At 31.7% G+C, this 26338-nt stretch overlaps 4 protein-coding genes and 1 long non-coding RNA gene across 8 annotated transcripts; 2 read left to right on the top strand and 3 right to left on the bottom strand.

Annotated features, from left to right (window-relative positions):
* Positions 1-53: 53 nt before the first annotated feature.
* Positions 54-6660, top strand: LOC105258265 (defective pharyngeal development protein 4). Of its 3 annotated transcripts, none has more exons than XM_025409433.1 (6): positions 54-1015; positions 1566-2285; positions 2582-2834; positions 5147-5395; positions 5488-5738; positions 5829-6034. In XM_025409433.1, exons 2-6 carry the CDS (start codon positions 1571-1573, stop codon positions 6032-6034), a joined length of 1674 nt encoding a protein of 557 aa, XP_025265218.1. In that variant the 5' UTR covers positions 54-1015; positions 1566-1570. The 3 variants fall into 3 exon arrangements, with proteins under 3 accessions (XP_025265218.1, XP_011267725.1, XP_025265219.1); XM_011269423.3 differs by having other exon boundaries at positions 1532-2285; XM_025409434.1 differs by lacking the exon at positions 54-1015 and having other exon boundaries at positions 1571-2285; positions 5829-6660.
* Positions 6661-6810: 150 nt separating this feature from the next.
* Positions 6811-8312, bottom strand: LOC105258264 (growth arrest and DNA damage-inducible proteins-interacting protein 1). Of its 2 annotated transcripts, none has more exons than XM_011269422.3 (3): positions 8128-8222; positions 7416-7933; positions 6811-7332 (listed from the first exon to the last, which is right to left on the bottom strand). In XM_011269422.3, exons 2-3 carry the CDS (start codon positions 7889-7891, stop codon positions 7005-7007), a joined length of 804 nt encoding a protein of 267 aa, XP_011267724.2. In that variant the 5' UTR covers positions 7892-7933; positions 8128-8222; the 3' UTR covers positions 6811-7004. The 2 variants fall into 2 exon arrangements, with proteins under 2 accessions (XP_011267724.2, XP_011267722.2); XM_011269420.3 differs by lacking the exon at positions 8128-8222 and adding an exon at positions 8228-8312 and having other exon boundaries at positions 6943-7332.
* Positions 8313-8917: 605 nt separating this feature from the next.
* LOC105258266 (probable DNA-directed RNA polymerases I and III subunit RPAC2) lies at positions 8918-9659 on the top strand. Its single transcript, XM_011269425.3, has 3 exons — positions 8918-9096; positions 9197-9291; positions 9377-9659. The coding sequence occupies exons 1-3, from the start codon at positions 9076-9078 to the stop codon at positions 9582-9584; spliced, it is 324 nt and encodes a 107-aa protein (XP_011267727.1). The 5' UTR covers positions 8918-9075; the 3' UTR covers positions 9585-9659.
* A 254-nt stretch (positions 9660-9913) lies between these two features.
* On the bottom strand, positions 9914-11709 carry LOC105258267 (40S ribosomal protein S2). Its single transcript, XM_011269426.3, has 3 exons — positions 11626-11709; positions 10677-11025; positions 9914-10439 (listed from the first exon to the last, which is right to left on the bottom strand). Exons 2-3 carry the CDS (start codon positions 11022-11024, stop codon positions 9951-9953), a joined length of 837 nt encoding a protein of 278 aa, XP_011267728.2. The 5' UTR covers position 11025; positions 11626-11709; the 3' UTR covers positions 9914-9950.
* An 8971-nt stretch (positions 11710-20680) lies between these two features.
* LOC112638209 lies at positions 20681-21932 on the bottom strand. The gene is made up of 4 exons (XR_003122913.1): positions 21809-21932; positions 21361-21704; positions 20994-21211; positions 20681-20918 (listed from the first exon to the last, which is right to left on the bottom strand). It is a non-coding gene; the product is annotated as an uncharacterized LOC112638209 (long non-coding RNA).
* Positions 21933-26338: the final 4406 nt, after the last annotated feature.

The following is a 26338-nucleotide window of genomic DNA, read 5'->3' as shown; positions in this document are numbered from 1 at the left end:
GAAAAATGTTGATTTCGAAATTTAATTTCTTTTTGTCTTGGATATATCTAGTCTCCTCTTTTTTTTTCATTTTATTTCTGATTTTTGATTATACTAGGGTCGAGGAAAATTTCGTAGTATTTTGGAAACGGGGCTCCAGGAGTTGACGTTACGCTCTTACGCAACGACTCTGATCTCTTTCTTTCTTCGTCTCTCTCGTGCGTACGCATGAAACTGTGACAGTCCGCAATAAAGCCGCGATAAAGCGACCTACCTTGACCTTGTCGGCGTCGCGGAAGACGGATTTTTTTTTGAAAATGAATAATAACTCGCGCATCCCGATGTGGTGGATTTTTCCACAATCGAGGAGCGCTTCAAAGATTGTTCGACATGTTTTCGACGAAATAAACTATTATTTATTTTTTAAATAAATAATTCCGCGCGTTCTGAGACTTTTGGCCAAATTTTCAGCCGCAGGAGATAAAACGCTTCCTTTGCAAGATCTTTACATCCGCGTTCGTCCTTTGCTGACGCAAAAATACCCAAATTTTGGACGCGAGGCGCTTTAATTCGCGCTGTCTTCCCGGATGGCACGCGAGCGAGCGCGCACGCGCGGGGCGCGGGCGCGCATACGCGAGGCACAGGCGCACATGCGCAGGGCGCGCGGCGCGAGACAGTCGACGTGCGAAACAAACGAGAGGCGCGCGCCGCGCCGGGATCACGTAGACGCGCTCCGAATGAGAGCGGCTCGGGATCCGCGACGAGAAAAATCGACGATTCACTTCCGAAGTGCGCCCCGCGTCGGTTGTGTCCGATTACGTCGATCGACAGGGGGTAGTCCACGTGAATTCGCGATGGCGAGGCGCGTCTGAGACCGCCTCGGGGAAGATTCTTGAGATTGAAAAAATTGTACTCTCGCCGTCTCACGATGATGATCGCTTCGATCGTTAATTTGGGCAAATAAAAAAATTCGTAGAAGTTCGCGCGTGTTTTGGATCCCGAGAGGAAGAGGAAAAGAACGGCGAGGAGGTGCAAGGTAGGGAAATAATTTTGCAATCTTTAATTGACAGCTTGTAATGAGTCTTGCATAACCAATCGGTGCGTTTTGCATTTTGTATAAAAAAATATAAGTCTCGTATTTGTATAAAAATATTAAAAAATATATATGTGACGTATATTTTTTCGACTCAGCTGATATCGCTTGCAAATCAGCTGAGAGGATTATTTTCTAAATTGAAAAATAGCTTCACGTGCACGTCGACTAATATCCTATCTTTATCTCACTCCGCAAAAAATAACTGTTTTATCAAAATTAAAAAAAAAAATTTAATTTAAATTTTTTCACTAATTTAAATTAATTTAATTTAAATTAAATTTTTAATTGAATTTTTTTCACTAAATTCTTTATTTGAAAATTTCAATTTTTTACCGCACGTTCTTTTTTTATTTGCCCACTCACTAAATTCTCTATTTGAAAATTTCAATTTTAGAATTACCCAAAATATAATTTTTTACCGCACGTTCTTTTTTAATTCGCCCACTCTTTGCAAAGTGATTCGCCACCTCGCCATTTCTACGGTTTAAAGACAGGATGATCGGGCCTTCGTCGGGGACCGGTGAAGTCACCGAGAGTCGCGCGTCCTCCAAAAGGAAGGTTTTCGACGATCTAGACATCGACAGTCCCAAACGAAAGATCTTCGATGAGCTGGACATCGACAGTTTCTGCGAGGAGATCCGCCAGACGAACCGCAAGCGTTATCTCCAGGAACTCGAGACTCCGGAGGAGTTAGTGGCTACGTCGAACGAAATCATCACCGACGCGGCGACCCTCTTTTCGCCAATATCCGCTCAGGAGATCGTCGAGGAGTCGCAGGTGGCGCATCTTGAGGTGCTATTGGTAGACGGCACCAACTGCACCTGGACAACCATGTCGGAACTGGAGCAACAGCAAAACCTGGACGTTCTCGTGACCTCGTCCTCTTCGTTGTCCTTGTCGTCGTCGTCCTCGTCGTCGACCACCTCCGACCGTCATCCGCCTGAAACCTATGCCGTCGAGGAGACTAATTATCAGCCGGCGATGTCGATGAATTATTGGCAACCCGGCGTCGTACCCGCGGCATCGCCCGCCAACTCGAACTTTCAGCAAAATAAGGGAACGATGAATAATAATCAGCAACAGCAACAGTTCGAAGACCAGGAAAACGGGAATCTGTCGTGGCTGCTGGACTTTAAACTCGACTCGTTCATCGAAGCCGCGGACGACAGATCCACCGTGGGACCCACCTTGATAAAGGACAATCATTGCGGTGAGAAAAATGCAAAGGACAAAATAATACATTAGTGCTTTCTTGAATATTAAAGTTAAAGAGATAAATATTATTTATATTTTAGCGCAAAATTAAAATCTCAATTTTAAATAATTTAAAAATGAAATTTTTCACATGAAAACAGGTCACATAAAACAGATAATTTTTTACTTGCAGTTGCTTCCTTTCCTAATAATAGGAAATAGAGTTGAAATATTGTGTGTTTAATTTAATTTTAATTATATTGAAAATGTCTAATGGATTTTATAATCTTGAAATTGATTGCGCATTTTCAGGCAACAAGAACAAACCGAACGGACGGTCGCACAGTTCCAATTATGCCAATGACATCAGAAGAGGACACGAGAACTCATCGATGTATCGACAAGACTTGAATCAGACGACTTATCCCGCCAACGGATTCGACAACCGGAATTTTTCGCGATCCAACGGACCGAAAAAACCTCCCTTCACCTACACGGAATTGATAGAGCATGCTTTGCAAGAAAGAGGCGAGCTCACGGTCTCTGCGATCTACCAATGGATCTCGTAAGTGCCATCAGTAAAAATTTATTATCAAGCGGAAAATTTATTATCAATCTTTTATTCGTCTTTCTTGTGAAGATTTGCCGAAATTATTATCCATAGCCGGCGCAGTGGAATATTATATAGTGTTCATGTATTTCTTTCTTTAATTACGGTTCTTCAAAAAATTAGCTATTTAATTCAATATAAAAAAATTTCAAATATATTTTTCTTTTTTTTCTTTTCAGTTTGATTTCTATATTTTTTACATAATTTTCTTTTTAAGCTTTTAATTATTGAGTGGAATAATAATCCGCGATAAATTAATGCATTAATTAAAAAATCGATAAGATTGAGAGGAAAATATTTACAAGCAAAGTATGCCTTCCTTATTTATGTTGCGATCGCGCAGGAAGCTTCCTACGAATTTACACGAGCATGGCCCACTGTGGTCGGGGGTGGGTTGACGAGGGGGTGAGCTGCTCCTGGATGGTACCCATTGGTACCACTGCCCCCGTTGCTTGGCACCACCTGGCACCAACTCCTCACCCTTCAGCTATCCTTTGCTGCAGCCCTCAACACGAATGCGCACAATTTACTGCTCCTGTGCCTTCACCTGTTCGATCGCCTCGAGCTCCTTGGGAAAAGCCTATATAGATCATCCGTATAACGTACCATCGTTCGAGTTATAAAAAATATATAAGAACTTTGCACCAAAAGAGATAGACTTGTATTAATTATATTAAAAGTAATATCTTATAAATCTTTTTTTGTTTGAGTTATCCGAGATTTCCATCATGATTAAAAGAGATTAAAACAGACATTTTAAATTGAGAATGGATAAGGATGTTTCTTTCGAAGATGCTTGCAATATTTTTTTTCCATAAGTTTGAAGTTTATATGCGATATGTGAAAGATATATGAAACAGATTTGTAAGATCGGTGACACCATTTGTCGCGATCATCGTGATCAGCGGAGCGAGTAAACGCGTCGTTTAGCATTTCGAATGCACCCTCGATTCGAACGCTTTTCGGTCTCTCTTCGTCTTCCACCAAAACTCGTGGAATTAATCGCGTAGGGGGTAACGCACCGTGACATCGCTGCGAGCAGGTGAAGGAAATTAGTTTCGTGGGGACGTAAATTGCCATCGTGCGTTTTTACGCGCGATATCTCTAATCGCGTTTCCCTTTGATCCTACATTAGGGTATACTAAGACCAAGTCTATTGTCTTGTCTCGTAATTTGGAAAATCAAGACGAGATTTTTAATTGTTAGTCATCAAGATGATATCAAGTCTAAGATTGTTATTGGTTCTTGTAAAGATTATTGATTAAAAAAAATTAAAATATATATATTTGTGAATTAGATGAGAAAGAAGTTATGCAATTCATAATTTGAGAGAGATCAAGACAAGATTTTTTAATTAATCATCAAGATAATACCAAGATTCAGATTATTAAGATTATTGGTCTTGTAAAGATTATTGAATTTTTAAAAAAAGGTAAAATGTATAAATTTGTAAATTAGATGAAAAAAAATTATGCATGATATTACGTACGAATTTAAAAAAAGTTTATTTAATAAATAAGAATATTTTATTAATAAATTTAGAAACAATTAATAGTAAATAAACGACAAAGCTAACTAATAATAAATAACAATTGTTAAACAAAATAAACAAGAGAAAATTTACATGCAATTCATAATTTAAGAGAAGATTACAACAAGATTTTTAATTAATAATCAAGATAATATCAAGATTAAGATTATTGATTTTGTAAAGATTATTGATTTTTTAAAAAAGCTAAAATGTATATATTTGTAAATTAAATGAAAAAAATCATGCATTATATTATGTACGAATTAAAAAAATTTTATTTGATAAATAAGAGTATTTATATTAATAAATTTAAGAACAATTAATACAAAATAATAAAACTAATTAATAATGGATAACAATTGTTAAACAAAATAAACAAGACAAATTTATATTTAAATACAAGCCGAAATTTTTGCTACAGATTTACTCAAGACTAAGACAAGATTTAAATTTTCCAAAATTGTTAATACCAATATAATATTTTTATGAATCTTATCTTATGAATTCTGAAATCCTAATTTATGTATAAAAGAGAACTTTTATTATCATATAATTATTAAATTCAAAATTGTTCAAATAAGAAAAAATATGCAGAGATTATATTATAATACCCAGTGATATTTTTATAAAATTTTTATAAATTTTTATATATAAAATATACATTTATTATTTTATAATTAATATAATATTATAATTTTATAATTATTTTACAAAATATATAATTTATTATTTTCAGAGAGCATTTCCCTTATTACAAGAGCAACGATGATCGTTGGAAGAATTCCGTCCGGCACAATCTCTCGATAAATCCGCATTTTCGCAAAGGCTCGAAGGCGCCTCATGGAGCTGGTCATCTCTGGGCAATCGCGAATCGTAGCGATTGTAGACCTCGTCCGCTCGCTATTAATGGATCAGCAACCACTACACCGATGCAACAAGTTGCACAGAACGAGTGCGACGAATCCAGGAGTAACAAAATCATCAGGTGAACAGTCTAATTCTAAATTCCTTATCGTATCTTGTAAAAATAATATATTTAAATTATAATATATTTATACATTCGCTTTGACATTACAGCGAAATCATGGACGAAGTGGAGGCTGCGACGGCGAGCATCGCGCAGCCGAATCCTGAGGATGATACTGACAATATACTGAACCCTGTAACGCTCGAGGACTCCGCCGAGCAAATACTCAACGGAATAAAACGCGAGGTGGAAGTGCAATACCTAGTTCCCATGATGGTGGCCAACAGTGATCATGAGGCGAATCAACAGAATCAACAAATCGTCCAACAAACGGAGTTTCAATGTCCCTTCAAAGAGAGCGGTGAGAGAATCATAACGTTATGCATCTCAGGGAATCATTGAGAAAGATTAATACACATTTATGAAACGAAATTAACGAAGCGACTTGCAGATTTCCTGAATCCGGTGTCCAAGGAAGTCGTCGCCGAGGAATGCGGACTCGTGAGCGAGGGATACCTAGTGACGGATCTGAATCCGAACGCCTTTGGGTTGAACGTGATCGACCCCGAGATCATAGGCTCGGAGAACCTCTTCGGCGAGGAGCTTAGCTTCCAGTTTTATGAATTGACATCACCGTCGCAGCTGCAATCCGCCTGACACACGGAGAACAACAAGATACACTTTATCGTGATCGACGAACTCCAGATACAAAATACGCGGGCACTCGATGATGATGACCGACCGGTCTGCAATATTGCTGAAACCGAGGGGAACATTTCGGAGAGCGAAAACTCGCAGAGAAGATCGCCTGTTAGCGACCAGGATGAGTGCGCAACGACAAGCTGATCTTATTCGAATTGCGCAAAATTTTTACGATAACAATTTTCAGGAATGTTCGATCATTTTATTCACAATGCGACTGTTAGAATAGCTAGAAGTCAGCTTAACTGAACCAGTTAATTGATAAGCTTAGAGAGTGAAATAATGAGTCAACTACAGTATGAGAAGTACAGTATGCAAGTATGAGAAAATCCAATCTCTGAAATCTGATGCCACATATGTAGTTTGATGATTTACAATGATTGTGATGTTTATAACGATCGCCGAAGGACCATAGCACAAGATCCGACATGAATGAAGCATATTCGAAGATTATATCGTCCAACGTGTGCCTGGTTAAGTGTCTTAAGATAAGCGTCACTCATCAACTATGCATTAATTTCTTCTAGTCTTTTGCGAAACAGTGTGTAATGTTTTTGTATTAGTAAAGAAAGTATGATATATATATTTACTATTACATGTGTATATTGTCCTTGACATTTGTATTATTCTCGCAAGTAAATGTGAAATATCTGTTGAAAAGTTTCTACTAAAAAGATAAGCTTTCGTAAAAATGTAAAACAGAGATAGTATTTCGGGATATGTTTTGATCATAATCAATCTCGGGATGTCTCGTCATGTGAAAACGCTGAAATAAAATATAAAGAAAAGAGTTACAGGGTTTATGTTAGTCTGCTATAAACATTCAAACTTAACTAAGATTTAAAACTAATTGAGAGGAGTTAAAAATTATCAATCTATTAGCTACAATTAAAGTTTTACATTTTATTTTTCATGAATGAAAATATTATTCTGCAGATTTTCTTGAATCGGTTACTTCTTCCTGACCCTCACTTTCGGCCTCTTTAGGGATCATACCCAATTTCTCCATTCTCGTCTGCTTCTTAGCTTCCTTCTTCTTCTTCTTCTCTTCCTTTTCTTTCTTCTGTAACATCTCTTTGAATCTTTCATCGTGAGGTGAAATTTTGAAGCCAAAGTGTCTCCTGACTTCCTCCACCAAACGTTGCTTGCGCTTTCTCGCAGCCTGTAGCTCTTCTTCCTTCTTAGCGATTTTAGCTTTCAACTGTTTTGTCCATTCTTCCATCTTCATCATTTTTGCATGTATCTCATCATCTCTGCAAGTTCATAGTATATAATTAAACATTATAAATTATCAGTAAAATTGCATCGATAAGTAATACAATTGATAAAAACATACCTTGCTTTAATCATTTCAGCTCGTTCTTGTTTTTTTTCCTCCAGCTGCTTCCACCTTTCTTGAAGAGATAATGGGAAAGTGACTCTCTCATACTCTTTGGCATCATCAATTTCATCCTGTGTGGGCCAAGCAAATCCTGCCGGTTCATCACTGGCCTTTAATCCATATCTACCCAATATACGTCTCTTGTACTTCACTTTATGGTGATGCCATGACATAGGTGTGTCGAAAGGACGCAGGCCCATGAGGATGTTCCTGTGTTGTGGATTCAGTCGAGACTTGTCCCGCTTCCTGGCAAGCCTCTCTTGGAACTGCGGATCGTCCGTTGAAGAGTACACCGGTTTCTCGTCGGCAGTGGTTATGTCGATGACTTCAGCCTTAGGCTCCGTCGACCCTGTAGCGAGGAATCTTCCGAGGATGCCCTGGACTCGCAGGTTCGGACGAACGACGTCGTAGATTCGCCCCATTCGATTCATCGTGACATCGATTCGCCACCAAATAAAATCTATGTGTGATCACTATAAAGCACACATTAGTATCAATTAATTGTAAATATTAAAATTAGTTTCATTATTAGCATCAATTAATTGTAAAAATTAAAAATAATTCGTATCAATTAAAGATATTGTGAGATTGTGACAGATATAATGACAGATGAAGCAAACATGCATTGAAAGAATGTTATTATGTAGGAAGAATAAAAGATACGTACAAGAGGTATTTCTGAAGAAATCACATTTACGTTAAATAGAAAATAATTTGTGTTCACGGTATTTTTTTTCTTAGAATTATAAATGGAACTCAGCACTTACCTAGTTGTTATGTTAGATCAGGTCAGGTCAGGTCAGGTTAGGTTAGGTTGGAGATGGAGAACGAATCTCACAATCAGCTGAGACTCTCGTGCGCATACGCGAACGTCAATGAGCACATGCCAGCTTCAACAGGCTCGTAACTCTAATTTTGGAAAACCCGTATAAATTATAAATAAAATAATTATATAATTATTATGGCAAAAATATTATATATTATTATATAAAATAATAATAACAGTAATAATATAAATATAATAATAAATATATAAATAAAAATATAATAATATAAATAATAATATAAGTAAAAATATAATAATAAAAATAATAATAATAATAATATAATTATTAATTAATAATTGTTATTATTATTATTATTATTATTATGTTATTATTATTAATATTTTTATTACGATTATATATTATTAATTATTAATAGTTTTACTACGATTTGTGTTAATAATATTTATGTATAAATATTTATTTTTTACTTACTTTATTTTTAAAAATCTTTACAATATTTTTGCTTCCATTATTTAATATTTTATATTCCTCTTCCGCACAAGGTCCAATGACATCCTTTATTTCGTGAAATACATACATGATTGAGCGTTAGCTGGCGTTCGAGGGATTAAGGTGCAATTTCATTGACGCTAAAAAGTAGCGTCACTGAAAAGGCCGCTTTACGCGTGAGATTTGTTCTCTAACTGCACCATACAATTGTTTTTCTCTTTAGTACAGTCAGTTCAGTCAAAAGGAATAGATCTTGTATACCACGCAGCTCTGTACCACGTGAATTAGGTACGAGAAATATTAGAAGCTAAAGGTGTTTTGTGTGAAGATTATATACAATGGAAAAGCGTCTTTCAAGGGTAATTGATTTCACGAATTTTTATTTTATTGTGTAATATTAATTGGCAATTAAATATGTTACAAAAATGGAAATTATTCGATGATTAATTGTAAATACAGATACCAGGAAATCAAGGAATCACATACGGGACCTTCGTCTTCGTCGACGAGGGACATACTTTGGGAAATGCACTTTCTTACGTGATAAATCAATAGTACGTATTACTTAGACTTTATGAATAAAACAACATATATTAAACTTTACTAATAATAACTTCTTTTAATCCATTTTCTTTATAGTCCTGGCATAAAAATATGCGCTTACACTGTGCCTCATCCGGCAGAGAACAAGATACACTTCAATATTCAAACAACTGGAGAAAGTGCGATTGAAGTATTGAAGCGAGGTCTACAAGATCTTGAAAGAATATGCGATCATACCATTGAAACATTTGACACAGCTTACAAAAATTTCAAATCAAATGACACTCCTATGGACACTACGTAACATTCATTGTCATTTTTTTTAGATTTATGTATCATAGATAAGTTTTCCAATTATAGATAAAAATATACTACTAAATTTCATATATTTACTCAGATATAGCCTTGGCTCTTTTTAATAATGGATTTTTAAGAATAAATTTAATAATAATATAATAATTTAATAATAGATTTGGAAATAATGGATTATATAAAATATATACAAATTTGGATATCTATTAATTAAATAAATTCTTATAAAAGATAAGTACAAACTAATTGTAAGATATACAGTACACTAAATAATAATAAAGAAAGAAATCAAAGGATTGGAAAGGAAAATAATAAAATCCATTTTTTCAAAGACATTCCATGGAGATTGGATGTTTATTTAAACAACTTCAGCAGCTCTCACACCACCTTTGTGAGTCTTTGACAGAAAATCAGCAAATTCTTGATACGGTGCTTTAGCCAAAGCTTGTTCCTTCCATAAGTCGGGCGTCAGATACGCGTAAGTTTTGGCGATCGCGGCATAAGTGGCCTTGGCGAAGTTGCCGAGTGTGCAGGTGGATCCTCTGGCTGAGGTGTAGCAATCCTCGATACCCGCCATTTGAAGCAGCTTTTTGGGAACTGGAGCAGACACGATACCAGTACCTCTGGGCGCAGGTATCAGACGCACTTGCACGGAACCGCACTTGCCAGTTACTTTGCATGGTACGGTATGCGGCTTGCCAATCTTGTTGCCCCAGTAACCGCGACGAACCGGGACGACCGAGAGCTTAGCGAGAATAATAGCACCACGAATGGCAGTGGCTACTTCCTTGGAACACTTCACTCCCAATCCAATGTGTCCATTGCTGTCTCCGATGGCAACAAAAGCCTATAGAATATTGGCGTTTTTAATATTCTTAATAATATAAGCAAATAAAGGTACGAATGATAAATTAGAAAAAATTATATAGAAGGCTAAGGACCAAAGCCTGATCCTTGGCTTTCTACGTAATTTTTTCTTCGATTCAATATTCTTGTCAATGTTTCTAAATTTTTATATTTCATGTCTTTTTATTAAATTTAATTGCTAGAGATATCTGAAAAAAGAAGACACTTTTAGTTTTACCTTGAAACGCGTGCGTTGACCGGCTCGAGTCTGCTTCTGTACAGGCATGATTTTCAGAACTTCATCCTTCAGATCTGGACCGAGAAACTTGTCAATGATTTCATACTCCTTGATGGGTAAGGAGAATAGATAGATGTGCTCAAGTGATTGGATTTTGCCATCTCTGACCAGACGACCAAGCTTCGTGACAGGGACCCATTCCTTGCTATCTTCTTTCCCACGTCCACGTCCACGTCCTCTGCCTCTGCCACGACCACGGCCTCTGAGGCCTCCCCGATCGCCTCCTGCTCCACGAGAGCCAAAACCTCCACGAAAACCTCCACGTGTGGCTGGAGCAGCGTCCGCCATTCTGTGATTGAGTAATATATTATAAAAAAAATGCTTTTTCAAATCATAGATAATATTTATCCTGAAACATTGGAATTCCTTGAAAGCATTATTGATAATCGTTATGCCAGATATAGCCTTATCACTATATTTTTATAAGAAATTCTGTCATGTTTCAAAAGGTCTTGTCAAACTCCACATGTTGGAGAGCCACGCTTCATGATTAAAAATCAAGAATACGTAATAATCAATTATAATCTAAATATCAATTATATTCTCAAGTATTTGATTATAACCTAATTTGTTAGAGATTATAAAATCTGATTTTATAATCGTTACTGATAATATAAACGGAAATTATATTCTAATAAAATAGAACTTGAAAATACAATTGATATTTTTTGATAGTTACATTATTCTTTATTTTTAATCATAAAGCGTGAACACGCGATTCATCAACACGTGTTAATGAATTTGACAAGGCATTTTGAAAGAATTTCTTATGTGTAAGAATACTCATTTTCTAAACATCTCATATAATTGGCTGAAAAATATGCGAGTATTATTTTGTTATGGTATAAAACGTGAAAGGACGAAAAATTTCTCAAACATATATACTTACGTTATTTTTTTCAACCTCTTTCTTACACGTGAATCACGGAAGAAGATTGTGATCGATTGTCCAGATGGCGCTTTTTATGCAAACGTCATGTCCGGTGTTTCAAAAAATAGCGCGTATTTTTTTAATAGTGTTTTATTTTGTTAATAGTGAGGACATCTTTCAAAGAATATTACATAGATTTTAAAGATAAATGAACAAACTCGATCGTTAACATAATAAATAAGCATGCAATTTTAATCGTAAGAGATATTTAATATATTATGTTATTAATTAAGATAACTATTGCGATACTTATTAATAAAATTAATATTTAAAATTAATATTAATAAAATGAATAAAATGATTAAAAGAAAAGCGTAGACTTAATGAATCATTTATTTTTAATGTTTAAAATATTATTAAAGAATATTATTTGTAAATTTGTTTATAAAAAAGGGGCATTTTATAATACATTCAATAGCTTATTTTTATTGCGGAATGATATTTTATAATTGTAACAGTAACATATTATAAAATCAAATTTTTCTTATTTAATTTTTCTGCCTTTTATATAAACTGATACTGTATTATGATTATTGCTGGAATATATAAATCTTTGGAGTTTTTTTCTCAAGTGTATTTTATAAATAATTTATAAATCATTTTCTCTAAACTTATCCAACAAGCTGTTTTTTGTGTTCAAATTTATGATGAGAGTTTCAAATTCTTTCCTTTGCATCAAGTTACCGACTTTGTCTTGAATCGAAAGCACTAAAATATATTCAATATACACATAATTAAATTAGAGTACATATTATTACATAAAAGGACATATTTATAGACGATAATTATATTATTTCTAATATGTAATATTTGAACTTTACCTTTAGCAGGTAGCACACGTTCATTTTATATACGTTTCTTAAACGTATCTAATGTTTTTTAATCGTAAAGCATTAATTAAAAACGTTTCGAGAAAAACGTTTTTAAAATTATAATTAAGAAAACGTATTTTTCACGTTTCTATAAACAGAATAACAACTGATTTTTAATTAATATCAAATTATATATACATATAAACATACAAACATACATACATATATATATGTGTATATATATACATGTAATTATTACGAAAACTATATATTAAGCGAATTATTTTGATTTTTAGCATCAAATAAAATTTGAAATTTGCTCGAAGATGACAGATAATTTGCGATTCTACAATCGTAAAAAATTATATGATATGGAGATATTATGTACTTATATTTATCAAATTCCTACAAATTGTAATAGAAAGAGAAGAAGATTAATGGACGTGATATTGGAAAATAACTTTTCTTTATTTATTTGTTATAATTAATTTATTCACACACTATAGCTTCATACATCTGCGAATAAATATGCGATTTTGTGTATTTAATGAAATATCATAGAAAATTTGAAAATTCCATAAGCTGAACAGATTATTTGTCTCCCATCTTTCTTTCTTTCTTTTTTTTTAATTTGATATCATCCAATTATGAAATCATTACATCAAAAACATACAATAAAATTTGCAGTTTTTGAGATCAAACAAAAAAAAATGAAATAAAAGAAGATTATAGGAAAGCTCAAAAAATCTAGGAAGAAAATTCTCTAAACACTTTTGTAAAAAAAAATAGAATTGTTTCAAGTGAAAGGTTTATATGTGGAGTGATCATATAATCTACAGAATTACAACACATTATTTTCCTTTATTGACAATCAGTTTTATTTAACTGACCAAAAAAATTTATATGACATGCTGTTTAACATTTATTTATTGAAGTTCACTTATTTTATTATATTTAACATATTTATAGATAAAATATTTTGGAGAACTTTTCCGGATAAAATTGGTTAGGCGTGACAGTGAAGTGAAGCGCAGCTCTTAAACTTTTTATAAAATATGCTAAGATCGAACTTTTGTTTGAACTATCGATTGAATTATCGCCATTTCCTCCTGATTTGTCTCCTTCTGATTTGTTTCCTCCTAATGAATCAAAATTGGATTGACTTGATACAGTCGATATCATTGCGATAGCCATCATTATCATGAAAGCAAATACAAGTTTCATCTGCGAATGTTATAAATTAAAAATTAATAAAAAATAATAAAGAAATACAAGATAATAATACAAAAATTAAAAAATGTCAATTATATTATTAAATCTATAATATTAAATTTAAGTGTTATTAAATTAATATTTATTCTTGGACATATTTATGATAATAGAGTGTTCTTAGGCTCCATAATGAATAAGACTTAAATTTGTAGAATATAAGATATTTGTAGAATATAAGACAGATAACATATTGTTCGTATATTTAATGTTGCTTAAATCGATTAATTTGCGATATTTTTTACTATATGTATATAAGTTCTTTTATAGCGTAAAATAATAATTTGAATAAATATAGTATTAAAATTTAATAAAATAATAAAGTGTTAATAAAAGAACATCAAGTACACTGCTTTGTTATACAGGGTGACCCATTTTAACTTAGGCAGCCAAATAACTCGAAAAATAAGCACACTACGAAAAAATGGTTAGAATCAAAATTTCGTCATTTCGAGGGGGACGTACAATGACGTTAAAATCAGCCCCCCCTCCCCACCCCCTGGGCGGTGAGGGGGGGCAAGTTTGAAATCTTAAATGGAACTCCCTATTTTTCATTGCATATTCTTGTAGCTTATCTCGAGAGCTTTCCAAAACACTATAATTAAGTACCTTTTTATTAAGTACTTTTTGAGTTATAAGGCTTGAAATAATTTCTTAATTTTACATAAACCATATCTAGTAAACCATTCATTTTTCGATTATCTTACCTTCATACTTTTATGTACAAAATAATGAGAGGAATCAATTGGTGTAAAGAAAACATACAGTTGTTTTTAAGAAAAAATATAGAATTGTTAATTGCAAATTACAGAAACGAATGCGCACTGGTTCGGCCGCCATGTTAGCGCGTGTCTGCTACGTCATACGCGTCATACGGAAATCGGAGTCATACGCAGTTACACGGATCGTCGTACGTCCGCATTTTTCGCATCTTTTAACCGTTTTTAAACGAATATCGCGAGTGAACGAGCGTCGAGAGTGTCCAAGGATGATCGTGCGACTTTCATAATATGTCGGTGAAAGTGCGCGACAGCTATTTTTCACAGTTCAGTGATAGCGCGATCGCGAAGATGGAGCGAAGTCGCGTCGCGTTATTTGCGCCCTTGATAATGATTATCGGATGCGAGCGAATATCGGGAGTGCCGAATAAAGTGTCGCGCGTTCGCGTTGATGATATCGTGTGCATCAAGATTGGAATGGGACGTCCCGAGGCGAGTGAGCGGAGCCTGTGGAACAACCGGTGAACGGTGAGTAGATGTGATTTATCATATTTGCGTGACAATTCGTGCTCATTCGACGCTTATACAGCATCGCGATATCCCGAATTACGTTCGAACAAATCGGCGCCGCATCATAATTCGATGCGATGCCGTGCAATTCAAATAAAGTCGATCGCGTGAAGATGGTTAGGCTAGAAGCGATTTCAAATTTATTTTATATACGCGCAGTGCTGCACAGCCTATCTCGTAGGGCTGCCAACTGTTAAACGATAAATTTTTTCAATCTAACCTAACCTAACCTAACCTCTCAGTGCTTTGGATGTCGAATGTAAACACAAGCGTATGCTGCCTGGATTTTATCATGCTTTCAAAAATAATATTTAATTATTTCATTAGTGTATTACATTTTATTACGTAGTATATTAATCGTATTAAATGTGCGACGTACAGTTTTATACATTTTAATGAGAAGCATATAATATAATTGGTTAGGTTAGATTAAATTAAAACAAGCTGCTGTGATTCATTTAACGTAATAGGATTAATTTGACGAATGTGCAGCTGTTGAAGTTACATGATATTTGTGGACACATTTTTAAAGTAATCATGAGTGTCTTATCTCATCTTGATTATATGAAATTAAAATATAAAATATTTATGTATTCCACATTAACGTTATTCATTACAAGTACTATATTACTTTTCTTATATCTCAATCATATTTCATCGATGAAGCTTTTCATATATCGCAGACAATATGATACTGTTTGTGGAATTTTACACAGGTAATACATGGCACAAAAATAATTTGTTCTAAAGTATTGTGCGCATTTCTCAAAAATAAATCAAATTAAATTATTTTCAGAATCCAAAAATCGCTACATTGCCAGGATTGTATCTTATTATAACTGCGATATTATCACCTTTTAATATGTGTGCGCAGTATTACATACATAAAATATATAAATTTATTTGAAACGTATGGAAATCTCTGTCTTATTTATAATATTTATAATATTATAAAAGAAAATTGCAACTCTAATGAAACAGAGCGGTGAAGTAATTGGTTGATACTTATGCTGGTCTACAATATTTACCCTTTTTTCACCATTAGACTGGTGCTTTTTTTATTATACAGATGTTGTCTGTAAATATAGTACTCGTAATGTTGTTTCTGTATTACTGTAAGCACACAAAAATGATAGCATTTGCAAGTAATTATGTTATACTTATATATCATAAGAAAGAGAAAATAAAATTAAAGTTGAATACTGAATGTGCTCTAAAGTAAATCTCATCTAAATAAATAAATGCATAAATGTGCGCCTCACATTCCTCATGAAAAAAATACATAATATTAATCTTTATGTATTATTATTTTTAGATTTGTTTTTTATTCTTTTAAATTCTCTAGATGCACTTTTCTTCTCTCTTTCTTTCCAACTACTAAATATAGATCTATCATTTTTAATATAGATCTGTCATTTTTAGTGTACATTATTGCAGTAAGTGGAATAAAGAGCAAATCTTTTGGCACATTTAAAATGTACAGGAAAGTCAGTTTTATCTGATGCGTTTTTTTCAATAGAAATATCTGAAAAAATTCATACGTCTTTTTTAATCTTAGTCTTTCTAAATAAAAATTAGAATAATAAATTTGCAAAATAATTTGTTTTAATATATTTTTAGTGCAAACATATGAAGCAAAGTGCTCAAGGTGCATCACTATGAAAACATCGATAGAATAAAAAATAGATCGTATACAAAAAAATTAAAATGTTTTGCACTACATATTTGATATAGCATTTAATCGATATGTGCAGTAATACGGTAAAATCTAATTTTCTCTCGAATTTTTTCACGAAATTTAAACTACTAAAAAAATATCAAATATTCAAATTGTTCAATAGTCTTGTGAAAGAAGCAGTTCTCGCTTAAAGAATCTTTAGAAAAAAAAATAAAAAAATTCTAAAGATAAAAAAGGACAAGAAATTTTAAATCTCACATAGATATTTAATTTTATACTAACATTTTTAATGTAACATTTCATTTATAAAGATTTTATTTTGTGAAACGTTTATACATAAAAGTACAATAATTATACGGCTTCTTTAATCTATTGTTTCATCTTCGCATGGTTTTCGTTTAAATAATAAAATATTTGTGCCTCTGGATATTTTTCTCTGGAAGCTTTATGCAATGTGTGTAACTTAAATCTGTTAACGTACAAGTATTAGAGTAACGGAATAAGTATATGTAATTTGATTAAAAACACGTGTTTTACATGAACTTTTAATTACATATTTTGTTATGTTACAAATAAAAAAATCATGCTTGCGCGACGCGATTCTAACAATTTACCGACATGCACAAAATGATGACTTTACCGGCAATCGAAATATCTGGACTACGTAATTCTGGCGTTTAACGCGAATGCAGATGGCGATACTAAACAGCAAAGAAAGATGGCCGCATGAGTGAAACGCGAGGCGCGAAATATTGCATTTCGTATATCGTTTTTTGCGAAAAAAATGTGTGATAGTGTTGTACGTATTCGCGAACAGTTCGGTATTGATGAATACTAATCAACGCAAGTATAATTTGTCGTGCATTGGATATCTCTTCAAACTCTGTATATGAATCGCTCTCAGTCTTTTAAAATGCAAAACTAAATATTATAAGATTTGACGTTGGAAAAGCGCGATAAAACAATCGAATCATTCGTAATTCATATCATTAGCATAATATACTATGAATTTTCTACGTTATATATTGAATCGAAATTGCGCGAAAGAGGAAAAAAAGAACAAGCCTATGAATAGACATTTCCATCCTTTACTAAAAGAAAAAGAAATTAAAAATACATCTCAATTTTTTTTCTATTTCTTCGGGCAAGTCTACATATATGACCAATATGATTAATTGATTCCATCTTTATATATTTATCATTATGTGCTATTAATTAAAGCCGTAGACAATATTCAGAAATCAAAGTTGCGCGCAGGAATGGCCATTCGCAGAATCGAATGCGCACTGGTTCGGCCGCCATGTTGGCACGTGACTGCGACGTCACTGCTACGTCACTGCTACGTCAAACGCGTCATACGGCCGCCATGTTGGCGCGTGAATCGGAGTCATACGCAGTTACACGGATCGTCGTATGTCCGCATTTTTCGCATCTTTTAACCGTTTTCAAACGAATATCGCGAGTGAACGAGCATCGAGCATCGAGAGTGTCGAAGGATGACCGCGCGACTTTTATAGTGTGTCGATGGAAACGCGCGACAGCGATTTTTGACGATATTCCGTGATGGCGTCATCGCGAAGATGGAGCGAAGTTGCGTCGCGTTATTCGCGCCCTTGATGATGATTATCGGATGCGAGCGAGTATCGGGAATGCCGAATAAAGTGTCGCGCGTTCGCGTTGATGATATCGTGTGAGTTTGTGTGCATCAAGATCGAAATGGGTCATCCCGAGGCGAGCGAGTGGAGCGGCCTGTGGAACAGCCGGTGCGTAGATTTGATTTATCATATTTGCGTGCACAATTCGTGCTCATTCGACGCTTATATGCACGCTTATAGCATCGCGATGTCCCGAATTACATTCGGACAAATCGGCGCCGCATCATAATTCGATTTGGTGCAATTCAAATAAAGTCAATCGCGTGAAGATGGTTATGCTACAAGCGATTTCAAATTTATTTTGTACGCGCGCGTAGTGCTGCACAGCATATCTCGTAGGGCTGCCAACTGTTAAACGATAAATTTGTTTGATCTAACCTAACCTAACGTAACCTAATCTCTCAGTGTCTGCATATCGAATGTAAATACAAGCGTATGCTGCCTGGATTGTATGATGATGTATGCTTTCAAAAATAATATTTAATTATTTCATTAACGTATTACATTTTATTACGTAGTATATTAATCGCATTAAATGTGCGACGTACAGTTTTACACATTTTAATGAGGAGCATATAATATAATTGGTTAGGTTAGATTAAATTAAAACAAGCTGCTGTGATTCATTTAACGCAATAGGATTTATTTGACGAATGTGCAGTTATTGAAGTTACATGATATTTGTGGACACATTTTTAAAGTAATCATGAGTGTCTTATCTCATCTCGATTACATAAAATTAAAATATAAAATATTTATGTATTCCACATTAAAGTTATTCATTACAAGTACTATATTATTTTTCTTATATCTCAATTGTCACATTATTTCATCGATGAAGCTTTTCATATACCGCAGACAATATGATACTGTGTGTGGAATTTTACACAGGTAATACGTGGCACAAAAATAATTTGCTCTCAAGTATTGTGTGCATTTCTTAAAAGTAAATCAAATTAAATTATTTTCATAATCCAAACATCGCTACATTGTCAGGATTGTATCTTATTATAACTGCGATATTATCACCTTTTAATATGTGTGCGCAGTATTACATACATAAAATATATAAATTTATTTGAAACATACTGAAATCTTTATCTTATTTATAATATTCATGATATTATAAAAGAAAATTGCAACTCTAATGAAACAGAGCAGTGGAATAATTGGTTGATACTTATGCTGGTCTACAATATTTACCCTTTTTTCACCATTAGACTTTTGGTACTTTTTTTATTATACAGATGTTGTCTGTAAATATAGTACTTGTAATGTTGCTTCTGTATCACTGTAAGCACACAAAAATGATAGCATTTACAGGTAATTATGTTATACTTATATATCGTGAGAAAGAGAAAATAAAATTAAAGTTGAATACTGAATGTGCTCTAAAGTAAATCTCATCTAAATAAATAAATGCATAAATGTGCACCCCACATTCCTCATGAAAAAAATACATAATATTAATTTTTATGTATTATTATGTTTAGATTTTTATTCTTTTAAATTCTCTAGATGCACTTTTCATTTCTCCTCTCTTTCTTTCCAACTACTAAACATATATCTATCATTTTTAATATAAATCTGTCATTTTTAGTGTACATTATTGCAGTAAGTGGAATAAAGAGTAAATCTTTTGGCACATTTAAAATGTACAGGATAGTTTTATCTGATGCATTTTTTTCAATAGAAATATCTGAAAAAAATGCATACGTTTTTTTTAATCTTAGTCTTTCTAAATAAAAATTAGAATAATAAATTTGCAAAATAATTTGCTTTAATATATTTTTATTGCAAACATGAAGCAAAAGTGCTCAAGGTGCATCACTATGAAAACATCGATAGAATAAAAAATAGATCGCATACAAAAAAATTAAAATATTTACATTACATATTTGATATTTCTGCAAATATTTCCATTATTTTGAGATTGATTTGTTTCATGATATATTGCAATAATTAAAGTATGATTTCTGATATAATCTGCCATGAGACTGCAGAGAAAGCCAGCTTTAATTCTTTATTTTGTTCAATATTTTTAATAATATAATAATTAAATTAAAGTTCTATGAAAATATGCTTGAAATACTAAATAAAAAAGATTGTTTGTTATGTACAACTTTATACAGTTTAGGTAAACAAAAAATTATTGTTAATAATATACATATATAAATTGATAATTAAATAAAACAATTAATTAATTAATCGACACAATCTACGTTTTTTTTAGCTTTATGTCTAACATATATATGTGTGTGTGTGTGTGTGTGTGTGTGTATTTTTATAAATAAAAAATGTTTCTTTCTAATATAAATTAAATAAAAAGTATAATATGCCTTTAAATACTTTATATTCACACCTATTGCAATAAACCAACCAAAGAATGTTTTTACATTCCTCCTTGTACTTTGGCATACATATCCTTTATGCCAATTATCTCGCAACATGCTTTTATCGCATGATGACAAACAAGCCCATTATCCTTCATGAATTTTCTTTACAAATATTTTTATATTCTCAAACTGTGTAAAGAAATCATGTAACACTGAAAAATACAAAGTGATATTAAAAGAGAAGAAATAAATTTTATATTATATAGTATTGACAAGTATTTTCTTACCAGTGTGTTCCTTATATGTAGGAATATACATTAATCTTTGACCAGCCCTATTTTTAATCGTAGGGATGCTTTGGCTTTTGATAACGCAAATCCAGCCAATCCATTTCCATTCCCAGTTACTATAAATGAATTGATTCTAGTCTTACGTGCTAAATTACTGGTCATACAAGTTATCATTTTGTTTTCCAAAATCCAGGTTTCAAAACTTTCAAATTTATCTGCAGAAAACAAAGATATTAATTATATAAGATTCTAATATTTAGAACTGAAACATCAAAAAAAAAAATTGAAAACAGACATCGTATCACATGATTTTTGTATGTGTGTAATTTAACCATTATAATCCAATAATAGCATAAATATTAACCTTTTCCAATAAGATCTGATTCAATGCTTCTGCCATCCATTGTAACATTCCTCCAACCACATTCCAATGGCGATAATTTTATTTGCATTGGTCTGGTCTGACTTTGTGGTAATTCCATAAGTTTTTGCTTTCTTTCAAGATTTACAAGCAGTTTCAGCTGTTAAATTAATTCTTTTCCTCTAAACACAGAAGTGTTCAGACCAGGAAATTGTATTGGAATTTTTCCCATGCCAATAATTTGCTCCTTATTTAGGTATCTCTTTTCACTACTCTTCTTGCTCTACCTCTGCGTCTTCCTGCATTACTGATACTTGTCACATCCTTTCATAATTCATCTTCAGGTCCTATAGAACAAAAGCACAGTGAAATACTATTTTTATGAAAAACTATTTTCTACTGTAAATATAAACTATTATCAAAATGCTACATCCATAAAAGTTCTACTTACTATTCGCAAAGAACATAGAGTTTCTCACATTATTTAATAAAGTGACTATTTTTAATAAATGTGAATGACTGACAAGCAATAAATTAAACAATATTAAACAATAATATATATCTGAAAAAAATTTCATAATTTTATTAGAATTAAATTGATAAATTAATTTTAAATACATATTATATGTTAATTACATATAATGATTTAGATACAATGATATATTTCATTTGCGTTACCATTGTTTACAGATTGAACATTTTTATCAAATTATTTACAACTCTACAAATATGTAGCATACGACATTTTTAAAATCTATAAAACAAACAACAAAATTGTTCATAGTTTTCACTCTGTTTTGTCATAGTCTGCTTTTAGGCGATCTCTGAAAGTAATGCATGCTATAAACAAAAAAATATAAACATGAACTACGTAGTCAAATCTATGAATGTTTTCAATGGGTAACATAATTTCGGATTGTATTCCATGCCTCGTACACGAAATGTCGATAACATAAGTAACGCAAAACGTTTGTATATATTAAATAAATTTGTAATATAAATAAGTTTTGTGATCTCTCTCTCTCTCTATCTATTTATCTGTCTATCTATCTATCTATCTATCAAGTATAATTATTAAAATATATTACCCGATATTATATTATATTATATATTAATCACACATTATCTATCACCACCATCGCCATTATTATATGTAATTTAATATATACTACCGTTTAATTAAAAAAATATTTGCCTCAATTAATTTCAATCAGAATGAAGAATAAGAAACATTATAGATCACTTGGATAATTCCTAAAGGCAATATGCCCTCTGAAATAAAAACGTGGACATGAACTACGAAGCTAAATAATAAATGTTTTCAGTAAGTAACATTATTTTGGATTGTTCCATTGTTAACACAAGTATCGATAATGCAAAACGCTAAATTTTTAATACAAATCTAAAGTTTTGGGTGGTCTTTCCCTCTCTGTATTAATAATATAATTAATTATTAGTATATTCCTTGATACAATATATTAATCACACATCATCCATCATCACCATCGCCACCGCCATTTTTACGTGATCTTTATCACAACGGTTCATCATTGAAAATAAATTATAACACAAAAAATATTCTAGTTTATTTTTAAATATTATTTTTAAATATTAAATAATATAAGTATTAAAATTAAAATAAAAAATTGGCTCAAATAATAATAATTAAAAATTAACTAAACAATTGATAACTAAGAGTCAATAAAAAGCGCGATAACTGGAGCACAAGAAAAATCCTTTCTCTTTTAATTATTAATATATTTTAAATTATTAGTATATTTCAAATTACTCGTCACAATACATACAATAAATATATACGAACGTTTCGGATTATCTTTTAATCTACCTTCAACGTGACATTAATATTATTACATATTCGAAAATATTAGACAATGACATATGAAAAATTATATAAATCAGATGCAGATAGCATTTGTAATATCTGCATGCTGATTATGAAACGATTTATATAATTTCATATTTATTCATATTTATATAATTTTATATGTTATTGTCTAATATTTTTTAATAGTAATATAATGATACGCCGTTAAATTTCTTTTCTAGATGCGATCGCGATCAACACCGAAAATTATTTATTATAACTATATGATTAATTAACTTTTATAAATAACACATAATTAATATCTATATACAAATCGCGACAAAAATTCTCTATCGCATTTAATCAACTAAGAATTATAGTAACAGAAATCTAAAATAATAAATGATTATTTCGATATGAAATCGATTTTTACGAGCAGAAATTATTTCTTTAGTATTTATAGATATTTATAGAATATAATATATCTGCGATGCTTTATTTTTCAATCATTGAAATATTTTGAATTGTGAAAACGCACAATGAAATAATTGAATCATGAATCTAAACATAATGAAAGACTCCATACATCAATCTTTTAATAAATAATCCTATAATTAAAAAATCTATGTAATCTAAAATACTGTTATATACTTAAATATATTCCATATATACATATATGTATATATTAAAATACGTAAAATATTTCGATGACGAACAAACAATAACCGACCTTGGTGCCGTAATAGCGCGCTAATGTTTATATGCTATAGTCTTGTAAAATGTTTCGATAAAAAAATAATAACACGGTCTTTCGGACTAACTTTTTCGGTTCTATTATTATTCGCGCGTCGACACTCAAAGAGTAAAGTAGTGGTATACAAGACGCTCCGTTAAATCCTTTTCTAGGCGCGATCGCGATCAATATCGAAAAATTATTTGCTGTATTAAAATATGTAAAATATAATATAATATAATATAATATAATATAATATGATATAATATAATAAAAATACGTATTGTTTACGCCAAGATTGATATTATTATCTGTTTGTCATCGAAATATCCTACGTACGTTAACATATTTATATTACCTTATATTGTAATATAAAATATAATACAATATATTTCGATATGACGAACGAACAATAACACGGCATTCGATTTTGACGTAAACAATAGCGCGCTAGTCGTACAACGTATGGCCTTCGTATCATTCATAAAGCGACACTCGAGCAATAAAGATCGTAGCGCGAAATACGTCGTATATTCTTAAATTAATTATTAATTAAACGATTATTGTATCATGACTTTCAATTATATTAAACTTTCGACTATAATCGTATTAATATACATGTATTGCATATATATATATATATATATATATATATATAATAAATATATATATATCAATAATGAAAACAACAAATTCATTACGCGTAATAATTAGTTTTACAAAATGAATTATTTTGAGTTTTATAAAGAAGATTTATAATTATATATCTATTAATTATATATTATATTATATATAAAATTATATATAATATAACCCTCCCACGGGGTACACCTTGTCGCGGTGGGAGGGCTTAGTACTTGGATGGTGCTTTGAAGTTTATTTTAAATTTTTTAATTTAGAATAAATCTCAAGGAGCCTGAAGAGGAAGCTAAGTACCCTTTCGCGTCGTCGATGCCATCAACGTGTCGCGGATGGCGGCGTCTCGTTACCGCGTTTTCGCGTTTAGCTTTTTCGCGTCATCGCGTCATCGCGTTTTCGTGTTGGACTTTCTCGCAATCCCACTTTCACAAGTGAAACGGGATTTTCGCTCGTATCGAAATCGGAAGTGCCGTTTAAAGTATATATATATTAAATATATACATCGCGCGACAAAACAGAAAATTTTTAATCGTATCGAATAGTGCGGGAGTGCCGTTCAGTATCGCGCGTAAAATTGCGAAAATAGCGATATAAAAATATCGCTCGTGAGTGCGGGAGTGCCGTTAAGTATCGCGCGTCTAACTGAGAGGAGGAGGAGGCCTAGGAGAGGCATCGGGCTCCGGCAGAGCAACCTTCTGGTAAGCAATTTATTTATTTGTAATTATATATTAAATATTAAATATATTTATTATAATTTAAATTAAACAATTAATCGCAACAATTAATTTGATTTGTTTATTTATATGATTTAAATAAGAGGGAATTAAAGATAAAGATTTTTAAATAAAAGCTATAATCTTGTAAAAATATAAGCTTTTATAAAATTAGTGAAGATAGAGTATTATTAATAAATTCTGTTCTGTTTTTTTTATTTTATAGAATTATTTTATTAATTTGATTATTATTATACATATCATGTATATATTATATCTCATATATATATATATATATATATATATATATATATATTATATCGAATATAATTCAATGCATACAATAATAATTTTTTGAAATATTAATTATTTTAAACTCCGCTACAATTTGAATTTTCTCTTTATATGTTATAGATCGACGCAGCAGAACTGACGATCTGAGAGGAGGAGCAGGCCTAGGAGAGGCATCCTGCACCAGCGGAACAACCTGATGGTATTATTATTTGTATATTACCTATTATAAATTGTATTAGTTTGATTCATTTATTCAAATGATTTAATCAAGAAAGATTGAAAGAAAAAGATTTTATATAAATCCTATAAAAAAAGTTTCGATTAAAAAATAGTTTTTTTTACAATTTATAAAATTATTCCATATTTATATATTTGTTTTATATATTATTGCTCGTATCGAATATAAAATTTGTTGTGTACAATAATAATTGAATATAAAAAAAATATAAAAAATAAAAAAAAAAAATATATATATATATATATATACTATTATATATATATACTACAGGGTGTCCCGCCACTCATAATCAACTTTTTCAAGCAGATTCCTGGAATCATCCGAAGACGTTTTTCCTAAATGAAAATCGAGGCACTTAATAATTTCGAAATTATAAAGTGATGGTGAGCAAAATAATGTGGGTTTTCGTACCAGCTTTGTAGAAAATAAAAATATAACAAATCATCATTTCTTATTCGATTATTTTAAAATAGAGTTTACTTAAGTTATTCTAAATTTATAAAGGCTTAATTGCAAAGATTATATGATGACAAAATTAT

This window comes from Camponotus floridanus, unplaced genomic scaffold, assembly GCF_003227725.1.
Source record: "Camponotus floridanus strain SB8 unplaced genomic scaffold, Cflo_v7.5 scaffold265, whole genome shotgun sequence".
NCBI lineage: Eukaryota > Metazoa > Arthropoda > Insecta > Hymenoptera > Formicidae > Camponotus > Camponotus floridanus.
Note: the sequence above shows the minus strand (reverse complement) of the source record. Positions and strands in the feature narration are given on the sequence as shown.